Source organism: Micropterus salmoides, unplaced genomic scaffold, assembly GCF_014851395.1.
Source record: "Micropterus salmoides isolate LMB-PRFRI ecotype aquatic unplaced genomic scaffold, ASM1485139v1 Ms_hic_scaffold_4, whole genome shotgun sequence".
NCBI classification, from domain to species: Eukaryota; Metazoa; Chordata; class Actinopteri; order Centrarchiformes; family Centrarchidae; genus Micropterus; species Micropterus salmoides.
In genome coordinates, this window is record NW_024043372.1 from 19,052,876 (window position 1) to 19,065,879 (window position 13,004).

Below are 13,004 nucleotides of genomic sequence, written 5' to 3' on the forward strand. Positions count from 1 at the left end.
TTTCAATGCAGTACTTGCAGAGCGTTTTTACAGTGAAATATTGGTACTTATAATTTTCTTAAAGGGTCTGAATGGGCCTAAGTTACTTTGCTCGCTACTGGATAATCAAACCTAAGCTTCAGGTTGCAAAGAGGTTGGAGAGTTTTTCACTGCATCCGTAATAATTTAGAATGCATTTGGCCGTACTCGCCAACATCAGCCGCTCTCACTATCTTTGATCACGGACAAGTAATTTTGTCCAGCAATGGTAAAATCAAAATGGTAAAAAAAAAAAGTTGGACGCGTCCAACTTCCACTCCGTGTGTGCACACCATGGTGCACGCGCGTCCATGTTGCCTGGTAACGAACGTGCTTGCAGCGGGATCACGGAGTTTACCCGGAAACATCACATTTTAATTTCTGATCGGCTAAACGGCTCCGGCATTTAGTAGGCTACAGACATGATCGTCCATTAATTAACAAGTTCGAGGATGTTATCGCTTAACTTACTGCTCGGCGTGTGAGAGTGTGAACTGGCTGAAATGCGTGTGTCTCACGGTGAATGCGTGAGACTTGAGAGCCCTGTAACAAGTGTTGGTATTTTTGAATGAATGAATGTTAAAATGCCATGTGGGGGTTAAAGTGCAATATTTGCACTATAGTGCAATACTTGCTCTGTTTAACATTACGTATGCCTATATGCATGTGCTTTAAAAAAACAATTCACATTTCGGCCGTAGAGTTAAATGCATGATCAGACCATCATTTAGATTAACATCCATGGTGAGGTTAAGTTGTCCTAAGTGCACTGTTTTGCTTTAACTGTCAAGGTGCCGCCTATTCGTCATATCAGCTGATCACCTCATCATAAGGACCAAAACAGCTAAGGCTAGCTTAACGTAGCTGGTGTTAAAAGTAATGCCAGGATATGGCGATTTAAAATTGTGTGAAAAGGTAGGATATCGGCCAGAAGCGCGTTTAAAAATGTGTTCATTTGCAGTATAGGGCAAAGATAATCCTGTGTTTGTTTTGGAGACTTAGCTCTGCCTTGTCTTGCTAGTTATCATTTAGCCATCGCAGCTAACCTGCGTCAGCGGCAGAAGCTAACAGGCTAACTCACCTTCATATGCAGGTAACGTTGCTGTCAGCGAGTCATTATTAGCCACATTGGTCGCATATCAAGAGGGTGCTTTTATGAAACATATACACTATGTATTAGGTATAAAACGATGGCTGTCTTTATAAGTTAATATAGCAGTGTAACTAACCGTTACCGTTATTAATGAGATTGTTTGTGTTAAGTCTTAGGTGGTTGTATGGCCCAGTTTGTTAGCTTCCCGTAAAGCTAGCATAACGTAACGTTAAGGTACAACCTTAAATCGCTCCAAAAACGTCAGATGTGAGTTTACTTTTATTTTTTAAAGGCTTTCATTTTAAGTTCAGCTTGAGAAGCCTTGTATTTCTCACAATTGAGAAGCCCGATGACAGTTGTTGTGTCAACGCCGTTGATTCAGTTGCATCTTGAATTGGACAACTTTTAACGTTACAGGTTAAAATGGGCATTCATCACATTGACAATAGTGTTAACTGTACATTAATTTAGCGTTTTATAAAGCCATTCATCAAAAAATAATTAGATGCAACTGGTGAACAATCACCCTTTACACAAGTAGAGAAAGCCAAGTCTGACTGGGAATGTGTTTTTTCTTAGTGCACTTTTACTTTTCAGATCCTGTCTTGGGTAAAGAATTGAGAGCGTCTGGCCACCAACAAGATTGAAAGCTTTAACTGGAGAGTATGCCTTATCTCTGAGCATGGGAGGAAGTGGTTCCAAAGCCAAAGGCGTCTGGCCTTTTTCAGGCAGTGGAGCTGGAGGCGATACAGCCAGTGATGGGAACGAGCAGTCTGTGGCCCGGCTAAAAGGTTCCAGAAATGCAACACCATTTGTTTTTACCAGGAGGAGGTAAATAATACTTGATTGGGAAATGGTACATTTCCATTACATTTACTAATTCAGCTGAAGCTTATGTCCAAAGCGACTTACGAATGTTATATATGTCAGAGGTTGCACTCCTCTGGAGCAACTAGAGGTTAAGTGTCTTGCTCAGGGACACATTGGTGGATGTGTCACAGTGGGAATCAAACCCGAGTCTCCTACAACAAAGGGTCGATTTGATCAAGTCACAACATATTTTCTTCAAAGTATTCTTTGTGGAGGTAGTTTTGGTTTCATCTGATGAGTCATTGAGACATCCATATTTGGGATTTCTGGCACCCTAATACAGTGGAGGTGCATGGTTATACAGTAATGGCATATTATGTCTTTAGTATATAGCTGAAAGTAGAGAGATGACACAAAACAAGGGGAGAGAGAGATGACAGAGAATGTACAATGAGAGATATAGAATGACATTCAGCAAAGGTCCCAGGCCTGCCCAGGCCAGTGGCCACCAGCACCCCAAACAAAATATAATTTGTTAGGAACAGCAGCTCTGTGTGTTTCCAAAGACAGTGTTCTGGTTACACGGAATAATCCACAGTCTTTGCTTTCATTAGTACTTTCTATTGAAGAATGATCCAAATTACCAACTGTCTACAGTGAGATATGTGGATTATACTGGGTTTCAGAGGCGGATTGGTTTAATTTAGTGACTTTAGTCATATATATGTGTCTGTGTGTTGTTGGTAAACTGGCCATATAATATCAATTAACTCTGGTCTGGTGCAGTTTTCCTCTCTTGACATGTAGTTTTAGACTGAAGTTTACTTGCTGTGTTGGCAGTTCTTTGTACTATGACGAGGACGGTGACCTTGCCCATGAATTCTATGAAGAGACGGTTGTGACCAAAAATGGCAGAAAAAAGTCCAAGTTGAAGAGGATTCAGAAAAATCTGATTCCACAGGTGAGCTAAAGCCACATTTTGGCAACACTGGTCTGGTTGTTTTGAATGATTTGTCACTTTGAATATCATCTGTTTGGTCTTTCAGGGAATTGTGAAGCTCGAACACCCCTGTATTCATGTAGATTTCCCCATCGTCCTCTGTGAGGTGTGAAAAGTGACACAGGACTGATCTGCTGTGAAGTGCAGCCACAGGTACTCTTCTCGGTGTAAAGTCTTGTTCCAGTCTCCAAGCATTACGGTCAAGACAGGAACTGTGGTCTGGAGCAGAAAAGGGAAGATTCAAACTGTCATTGTAACCTGATACATTGAATGAAATGTTATACATTTGAATTCAACTATGGTCAGAGGGTGTCCTGTTCACAAAAATCCATATTTTGGTATTCACAAAAGTACAGGTTGTGTTTCCACTACCCAGCTGATATGTAAGCAGTCTTAGAGAGTACATCAAATGAAGTTGTATTTCTCGTGTGAGTTTCTTTTGCAGGGAAAAACGTCCTTGATGTGAAAAGGCTTTAATGGTTTATGCCTTCTGTGAGACGTAGAGTGAAACTGTACGTGTCTTTGTATGTGTACTTGTGTGCACCTAGGTTTGTCTGAGAGAATGTGTGTGAGAGGGATTGAAGATGTAGTTACAGGGTAGAATTTTAAAAAAGGGTTGTGAAGTTTATTGTATATATGGTCATGTTCTGTGTTGTCACATCTGAGTCTGTCTCAGTTACCGGAGCTCAGACCTGCACTAGTGAACATATTGTACTGTAAATAATTTCAGATTTCATAGTTGGAAATACTTGAATAAATGGTTTACTGAGCTGAATATGTTGAGTTTATTATATGTTCTATTATGTTAATAGTCTCGTATTCACATTGAGTTATGTCCAAGCACCACCTGTGTGCACAAAACATGATCATGGGAAATAAGCACATTCGCTTTCTTCCAGAAAAGAAGATTGATGCCACTCTCTCATTTGTCTTCAATTTTTGTGCGGATTAAACAACAAGATATAATGTGTTAATTTGTGAGGTTTAGAGTTGCTGGTAGGTGAATTTTGTTACCTTTGAAAGCAGCCAAGCTAGCTGTTTCACCTTGTTTACAGTCTTTATGCTAAGCTAAGCTAACCAGCTGTTGGCTCCAGCTTTATATTGAATGCACAGGCAGACATGAGAGTGGTATAAATCTTTACATTTAAATCTCTACAAAAAAGCGAATAAATGTATTTCCAAAAATGTCAAAATTATTCCTTAAAGTACCATTCGCCTGGAAAAAGAATCTCAGACTTAGAATGAAAAGGATGATTTTAGTTTGCTAGAAGTGAATGGACAGATTGCATTTAATGAAGTTGTCACTTTTAAAAATGTAGTCAGCAATTCCTCTACTTCCATGACAGCTGGAACTATACCTTATTTTTAGCTTTTCCTCATTGCCTTCTTGAATATCAGTCTGGCTTTGAGAGCTGCTGGCTGCAACTAAAGCCACTAAAGCCTACTGCTGACATTATTATGAAATGCAAAAAATTTACACACTTCCATAACATGTAAGGTTTTCCACCTCTAGATAGCAGCAGAAAGCTACACCTGTTAACACCTAGTTAACTTTAATGAGGTACTGTGAAAGTGGTGGGTTCTTTGGATTTTGCATCATACATGTTTACTCTCTTACCTCTAAGGTCTATTCCTGCGCAGTTAGACTTTCCGACAAGGCTGCGGATGTAATTAAATGTTGTGTGAGGTAAACACTCAAAGGCTCAAAATCATGACCAGTTAAAGCCGGTGTAGCCAGCTGGCACAATATCAAAATTTAATGGCAATGTAAACACATTTCAGTGTGCATAGTAGACAAATCACCATAATACATGGGCAGGGCTTCCTTTGCGGCCATTCTCTGGTGTCTGTAATTGAGTGGAATGTGGTTGGGAGTGTTTTTGGGGCCAGAGGTCAGTCACTTTGATGTGTTTCCTCTCCACTGGTCTTTGATGTTTTGCTGAAAGTCCAGCCTGTAAGGATGAACCCTTTCTCTTAAAGCCATAAAAAAAAAAATAATGATCTTCATGAATATGATGCTGTGTTCTGCGATGTGTACAAGTATTTCTAAAAGAGTAAAGTTGTCCATGTGGCTCCCTGTAGTCTGTTTAATCTGAATGCACAGTTGGATTACTTAAGTATAGTAATCATAAATAGTGAATGTGACTGAAAGAAAACAAATTACACTCTAGGAAAACTGATGGTAGCGTCCTGTGTAGCTTATCGATACATAAAACCATAATGATAGTAGTTATAGCTGTGAACTGCAGCAGGGAAATATGTTTACCAGTATCTATTTTGGGGTCTCATAGCCCATTTTAGCTACCATATTTAAACTTATTCATATATAAATTGGGTGTTTTGATCCATAGAATCAGGGCAAATGAGGTAGTAAACTTTCAACTTCAAGGTCCAGTTGCTCCAATGAAATTTCCTCTGTCCTCCAAATGTATCGCAATGCATTAATATGTTTGGGACAAAGTGAAGGTGGCCAGGGGTGTTTCCAGTTTCCTTGCCATTGTTTTCGCTTCCTGATGGTCCCTGACTTCTGCTGATGTAATGTTCAGGAGGCAAAGGTCAAAGTGAAGCTTGAGAGAAACCAAGCCATTCCTTTGTTCCTTCCTCTCCCTCTTCATTCACACAGAGACAGAGGGCGAGATAGAGAAAGAGAGAAAAAGAGACACTGATTACATGGTGAGGTGAGTCAGCAAAGTTCGGAAAACAAGCAGCGGAACGGACTGTGACACAGGAAAGCATGACACTTCCAGGACCTCGCCTCACCTCGATCATGTGCCCAGGCATCCCTCAGCTCACATGCTTCTGCAAAGAAAAAGGCTTGACTTTCAGATGAACACCTTTCTTCAACAGCCATTACTTCTGACAGCTTTTATACAGTTCTCTAGAGTATAAAACAGGCTGTTAAATTTGGTTAATTATGTGTCAGTGCGTGGCCTCTGCCCTCTTCTCTCATGGCCACTGCCCCTCGTGCCTAAACCCCCTCTGCACCATCCTATCTGCTGTACTTGGCAACATGACGGTATGTGGTACTTGGTTACTTCACTGAGCCGTTGCCAATGGCTGTCATCACATGCCTCAGGCAGCGGTGACATCTGCATGCCAGATGCCTTGTGCCCACCGTCTGAAGTGTGCTCAGAGCATTAGTGGAAAAAACATTAAAATCCTTCACTCAAGTAGCAAATCGACAATGTAAAAGTACTTAAAGTAACAAAACCAGTCTCCATTTACTTTTGAGTGAAAGGACTCACATGTTCAAGTGACTGATGTAATATGTGTAAGCAGTATTTTAATGTTAACAATGTAAACAACCAAACAGTATAAAGTAGTGAAAATGAGATACAATGTTATTCACATGTTAATGCATCAAAACATTTCTGCTGTATAAAATATATTTTGAATGGGGAACATCAGGAGTTTTAGGACCAGGTTTAAACACGATCACTTTTATAAAAAGAAATTGGGTCCTCCATGAACACACCCTGCTTACACATGAAAACATATTAAAATGTATTTGCCTTTTATTGGTCTATGTTCTTTTTACTGGTTGTGCTAGAAAAAGACTATTTCCACCTACTAATGAGAATTTTACAATATGTAGGCTAAATCTAAATCTTATGACAGATTGGTAATTTTGCATCTGTTAGTCAAAGATTAGTGTTGGATGTGTTTTAGGCTTTTTTGGGAGGGTTCTATATTTGATAGTATTTGAATATTTTTGTAGTTTTGTTTTTGTTTGTTTCATTAGAGAGAAATATGTGAAGTACGTTTTCAGGTGTTTTAAGGACCAACATACATACATCTTTTCTACAAGTTTTTATAAGCTATATGTAGCCTGATGTAGCTGAAAGGTTACCCTAACACTGGTCATTTGTGGGCATGATCTTATTTTAGGGATGTGGCACACTGCCCTGCTATGACCTCTGAGTCTTGACATTGCTGGTTACTTACAGTGTATCTGTTTCACAGCCATGGTGGCAAACTTCTTGGACTGATTCATTCCTGCGCTGTGATTAATAGCTTTGCAAAAAAAGATCCAATCAAAGCTTAGGTTCATTCAACGCTTAGGTTCATTCAACTTACACCTGGAGTTATGTGTTGGTTTGAGGTGAAGACACACGTCGCTCTAACACCTTCGACTCGCTGACGGAGTCCATTTGGATGTCCGGTTTATTTCGCCACTCCCCCCCCTTTTCCCAAACTGAATGGAACATCCTGAAAGTGGTTCGGCTCTCAGAGCAGGAGAGCAGCAACTGACAACATCGCAGGGGGGCAACTTCGCTTCTCTTCACTTTACCGACGGCAGGCAGACCGACACCGGAGGTTAGAAGATAGCCTACTTGCATGTTTTTGTAAATTCACTCCGTCGTCATCTTCTTACTGAAATGCAATGTTCATTTTGATTTTTCCCAATTTGTTTTGAGGCGACTCAAAAACTCGGCTTCTGGTTTTCGGGAATGCTTCCTGTGTCTGCCAGTAAAGGTACGTTTGTCCAGCTGCACTGAGACTCATGTGAATTAACTTTGCTGTTGACTTTACGTTTTGCTCATTCATTGCTAAAAAACAACACCCAAACTGTAATTTAAGTTAAGTAAGTTTATGTTAACTTTAAGAGAAGGGGGTAGATGTTGAAGCCGACTTGGCAGAGCAATATTCATATACATATACAGCCTAACTATGGTTTATTTGACATATAGGCCAAACAAGATTTATTTAGGTCATTATTGATATAGGCTGTGTTTTTAGCAACGATTATCTGCAATAGTGCAAACAAACTGCTACTGTAGAATATTATAAGGCTCAGCATTTAAAAGTAGGCGTGTGTGTATATGTATGTATGTATGTATGTGTGTGTGTGTGTCTGTGAATTATCATTTATTAGAAAAGTAAATTTCACTTCCCTCCCTGTGAATTATAGCCTACAGCAGAGAGTAGCAGTGACTTTCTGTCAGTTTGAAAACATAACTGAAGGTTTCTGTACACATAACTCAGATGCTTTCAGTAAAGACAAAAAACATCTAAAATTTATATGCAACTTCTTAGTTTGTGATTTTAATAGTGATTATATCTATATAGTGCACAAAACTAAAGCAAAACTACACAAATTTAAAGCGTTAGGTTTCTAACATTCTATAAAAAGACATGGTTTTTGAAGATATACCTTGATGAATGGATGCACTGGGGTTTGCCACTTATTTGAAAAGTAAACTAAAAAACTATAATTAAGTCTCCGTCTGTGACTTGTAGAGCAGAGAGTGACAGTCCCATCTGTCAATTCACATCTGAAGACATGTTGTTCTGGACTCTGCCTGACTGGAAAGTAGTGCTGCTGATTGTGCTGCTGTGGGACACCCTCTGTGCTTTGGGACTAAAACCCACGAGACGGCCACTGTATTCCCAAAAGCCTCTGCTCCTGGCTTGGAATGCCCCAACTGAGGACTGTGCCCCGCGGCATGGTATTCGCTTTCAGCTGGACCTTTTCCAGATTGTGGCCTCACCCAATGAGGGCTTTGTTAGACAGAACCTCACCATCTTCTATAAGGACCGCTTGGGCTTGTACCCGTTTTTTGAGCCAGATGGGACGCCGGTGAATGGGGGGCTGCCACAGGTGGCCAGTCTTACACAGCACCTAGAGAAGATGCCAGGAGGTGTGCAGAAGTATATTCGGGAACCAGGGGCCACGGGTCTGGCAATTATTGACTGGGAGGAGTGGCGTCCACTCTGGATACGTAACTGGGAAACCAAAGATGTTTACCGCAGACATTCTCGTGAGTTGGTGCGTCAGAAGAACCCAACATGGCCTCCAGAGCAGGTGGCAAAAGTGGCCCAGCAGGAGTTTGAGATATCTGCCAGGAAGTTCATGCTGGAGACGCTGAAGCTTGCCAAGAACCTGAGGCCCAACCAGCTGTGGGGTTTCTACCTGTTCCCAGACTGCTACAATCATGACTACAGGCGCACTCTGGAGAACTACACAGGCCGCTGTCCTGACGTAGAGGTAGCCCGCAACGAGCAGCTGAAGTGGTTGTGGACTGAGAGCACGGCCCTCTTCCCCTCCATCTACATGGGCACCGTGCTGCGTTCCTCAGCCTCCGGACGGCAGTTTGTGCGGAACCGAGTGAAGGAGGGGATGCGTTTGGCATCATCAGGCGATGGGTTGGCACGTCCTGTCTTTGTGTACACCAGGCCCACCTATGCCAACTCCCTGGAACAGCTGACAGAGGTGACGCTCTAACTTTAGAAACCCTGCCAGTCCTGAATTTGGTGTCTCTTCCTGAAACTTTCCTACTTATTCTTCACTGTTCATGCGAAATTTAAAATGACTAATGTGTGCTGTGCCGTGTTGGTCCGGTATCATATCCTTTTTGGAAGCAGAGAATATGCACTTTTTTTGTTCCAAGATTAACCCTTCTCTCTCCCTCTCTGATCCCTGCATGCTGCATGGAGCTACAGCTCTGCTTTTCCTTATCGGCAGCCACAGACCTTTCCTGTTCTGGCAGCACACAGACACCCCAATACCTCTCATTTGTGTGGAGGGAGCAGGATGGGTGTTGTTCAAGCTGAAAATCTCGCTAACACCCTATAGACCGTTTCCTTATGGGAGAATGAACAGATAAGAGCTGAACTTCACATGGTAGCTTATGCCCTACTAACATTTTGGCCCCATTATAGTGATACTCAGCAGTGAATTCTTCCTGTGTTTGGCCCGTAGTCTTTAGAAATGTAAAATGTTAAAGTGCTGTATCATCTTTTACAGACTGACCTCATCTCCACCATCGGGGAGAGTGTGGCTTTAGGCGCAGCTGGAATCATCATGTGGGGAGATGCAGCGTACGCAAGCAGCAAAGTAAGCTCCCACACACTAATTATGAAATAAATACATTAATCACTCAGACTCAACTTACATGTTTGACCATGAACATTAACATCTGGTGAGTTTTGACCTGCTGCTCTTGTCTGTATGTGTGCAGTCATTGTAACGGTTATTCCTCAGGGCTCCAGTTGAAAGTTAGTGGCTTGCATGACGTGGACATCTTCAGATACACAGGATATTTTTGTTGGAAGTGTTTTATTTCCCAGTTACTTTTAGGCTGCGAGGTACTCTGATCATATTTTGGGCATTTCAGATAAAAGCTTAAACATGTGCAAGATAGACAGTCAGTCAGAGGGCAAAAATATCTTTATTCCACTTAAAGGGTAATTTCTGTATCTTTAACCCTGAGCCCTATTTTCATATATTTTGGAGTAAAAATTACTAGAAGGTACAAAAGATTTTGAAATTTGTGCAGTAGCTTCAGCTGGGAGCCGGAAGCAACACATTCCTTCGGAGCATTTGCACCCATCAATCTTTCGTCCACAAAATGCTGAGAAAATGGAAAGGATCCCTACGAGTGACATCCCTTGTTTTTAACCTGAAACTGAAGTCTCGCTGAAGGACAGTTCTTGCTCTGAAATCTCATGAGAAGCGAGATGTTGAGGAAACGTGAGTCAGAGTTGGAGAGAGGAATTTGTTGTGTTGGAGTAGCATTAGGAAAGAAAGCATTGCTAGCAGTTTTCTGCAAACTCCTCCTCCTCGTTTTCACCGGCGTGTCCTGCAACAACTCACAACAATTGGATAATAGATTAGAATAGCATGCCCCATCATAACAGAATATTTATTAATAAGGGCTTAATATTACTAGTGGTGAAATATACCTACATTTACTGAAGTAATGTTCATACCATAGGCCTATACCATTGATGTGATGAATTGTTACAGAATAAACTTAACAGTATAAGTTTTAGCATTACATAAAATGGTTAAAACTCCAGTCAGCCTCTCACAACATTAAAATTCTACACATTGATCCAATTTTATTTATATATATATATATATATATATATATATATATATATATATATTTATATATATATATATATATATATATATATATATATATATATATATATATATATATATATATTATATATATATAACCACATACATAATGACATCATTTTGAGCAGTGGCTTTTACTTAAAATTTTTGAATGTAGTAAAATGTACTTTTAAAAGAGTATGTTTATATAGTGGGATCAGGCCCACTACTTTCACCTGAGGGACGGATCTGAATACTTCTCCACCAACCCTAAACCTCACACTTATGATTAATGTGATTTAAAATGTGGGCAGGTTTTGGTGTCCCACAGTGCAGACTAGACTTCTTGTGAATCCTGACGTAGGTGAGTGATGGCTGTGTGTTTATTTTTTTCTCTCCAGAACAGCTGCTCAAACTTGGATGTGTATTTGCGAGGTCCACTGGGTCAATACCTCCTCAACGTCTCCACGGCAGCAGAGCTATGCAGCCAGACCTTGTGTGCTTCTCGAGGCCGCTGTCTGCGCAAAAATCCGGACAGCGACGTTTACTTGCATCTGAACCCCCTCCACCACCACATCATCGAGCAGAGTGGCAAGCCGACCGTCACCGGTGAGCTTGGCGAAGCAGAGAAGAGAAGTTTTCAGACAGAGTTTCAGTGCCAGTGCTACAGTGGCTATCAGGGAGAGGTCTGCGAGCAGTCAGACCCTCTGCACCAAAGAGGGACAGCATCTCAAACACTGGCATCAGCACTGCAATGTGTGATCTTACTGATTATCTCTCTACTCCTCTGTTAATACACCGTAAATACTGTAGACATAGCAGCATTTTATGTCTAAATATAGAGCACACCAGCTGACAAGTTTAGAATTTTAAAGCAACATTATGTAAGATTTTTTTGTGTGTGCGCGATTTGGTGCCCCTACTGTTTTAGACTGTAATTCACCTTCGCAAAGAAGGACAGCTGTACACGTGCCTTTGTTATAATTACATTACTTACGATCAGAAACTAGCAACAACTTTGATAATACAGCCAAACATCAAGCAAGTGCCACAACACAAGACATCACAATATTACTTAATAGTCCAACAGAAAGATCGCCCGCTCTGCATCTATCTTGCAGTGTTTTATTTCCCAAAGCTCTCGCCAATGCTGGGAGCTTCTTGCATGGTCACACTTTTTTCTTTCTTCCGCTGTCAAAGTCAGCTGTCGAATTATTTCGTACTAGTCCAACAGCTACAAGGCCAGCTCGTCATCGGTCTTGTATCCTTTCAGCACCTGGTTTCTCTTCTTCACGTCTTCTTGGGTCTCCTCGCAGCCTCTGCCATGATATCCATACTGAGAATACCGAGCTAGCTTCTTCCTATTGCTCACTTGCTGAAGAGTTTCGTTGGTGTGATGTGGTGCCTTACAACATTACGCTGTTGTTGCGATAGGTTTCCTTCCTGGGACTACACTGTTATGTAGTAGAGATGCCATTCTCCCTATTAAATGTCAGTGTACCATCAAAATTATTTTAAAGCTGTTTTTTTTTAAGATAAAATTACTACATAATGTTGCTTTAAGGAGTGTGGAGTGTCATATTTTTCCTTTTTTTTTTTTTAAAACATGGATGATACAAAGTTAATTTTAAGAAACACTGTGGAAATTGCAAGTTATATTTGTTTATAACTTTTAATCTTTTTTAAACCACGGAGGGCTCGCTGGAAATGACCTTGTTTACATTTTGCTCTCAGTTTCCTCTCAGTCATTGTTTCCAAAAGTGTCAAATTCCATGTTTCTCACAGAGAGAAAGTTTTTTGGGGGTAATGTGATGAATGAGTTGATGCGTGGTGAAAGTGGAATTGATGCACTTAAATCTGAGAACAGAACAATATATTTCAAGTGCCTGATCTTTTTTCAACCTCTCTCTGACATCTGATGTTTTTATGGAGGCAATTACAGTGTTAATATTTATTTGAATGTATTTTTAGGTGTTTTATATTATCTTGTCTAATTTTTATGTCCAAAACATGACTACTATAGTTTCCTCTTTAAAACACTATATAACTCGATTTACCCTTTTCTGTATTTCAGCAGTTATTTTACATCAGAAGCACAAATGATATAAAACCAATTTCTCTGACATGGCCTCCTCTCTTCATGCTGTTTTATCAAATTAGACTTTTGTTGAAGTAAATAAATTTCTTTGTTGAGGTCCTTGCCTAGTTTCTTTTAAGATTTACAGAACACAATG

At 40.5% G+C, this 13,004-nt stretch overlaps 2 protein-coding genes across 9 annotated transcripts; both read left to right on the forward strand.

Annotated features, from left to right (window-relative positions):
• Window positions 1-565: 565 nt before the first annotated feature.
• tusc2a (tumor suppressor 2, mitochondrial calcium regulator a) lies at window positions 566-3,696 on the forward strand. Of its 8 annotated transcripts, none has more exons than XM_038696876.1 (5): window positions 566-933; window positions 1,040-1,111; window positions 1,691-1,942; window positions 2,762-2,882; window positions 2,968-3,696. In XM_038696876.1, exons 3-5 carry the CDS (start codon window positions 1,794-1,796, stop codon window positions 3,031-3,033), a joined length of 336 nt encoding a protein of 111 aa, XP_038552804.1. In that variant the 5' UTR covers window positions 566-933; window positions 1,040-1,111; window positions 1,691-1,793; the 3' UTR covers window positions 3,034-3,696. The 8 variants fall into 8 exon arrangements, with proteins under 8 accessions (XP_038552804.1, XP_038552806.1, XP_038552799.1 ...); XM_038696878.1 differs by having other exon boundaries at window positions 1,709-1,942; XM_038696871.1 differs by having other exon boundaries at window positions 566-1,111.
• Window positions 3,697-7,111: 3,415 nt separating this feature from the next.
• On the forward strand, window positions 7,112-12,967 carry hyal2a (hyaluronidase 2a). Its single transcript, XM_038696867.1, has 5 exons — window positions 7,112-7,238; window positions 7,340-7,397; window positions 8,163-9,135; window positions 9,670-9,759; window positions 11,172-12,967. The coding sequence occupies exons 3-5, from the start codon at window positions 8,206-8,208 to the stop codon at window positions 11,562-11,564; spliced, it is 1,413 nt and encodes a 470-aa protein (XP_038552795.1). The 5' UTR covers window positions 7,112-7,238; window positions 7,340-7,397; window positions 8,163-8,205; the 3' UTR covers window positions 11,565-12,967.
• The last annotated feature ends 37 nt before the right edge of the window (window positions 12,968-13,004 follow it).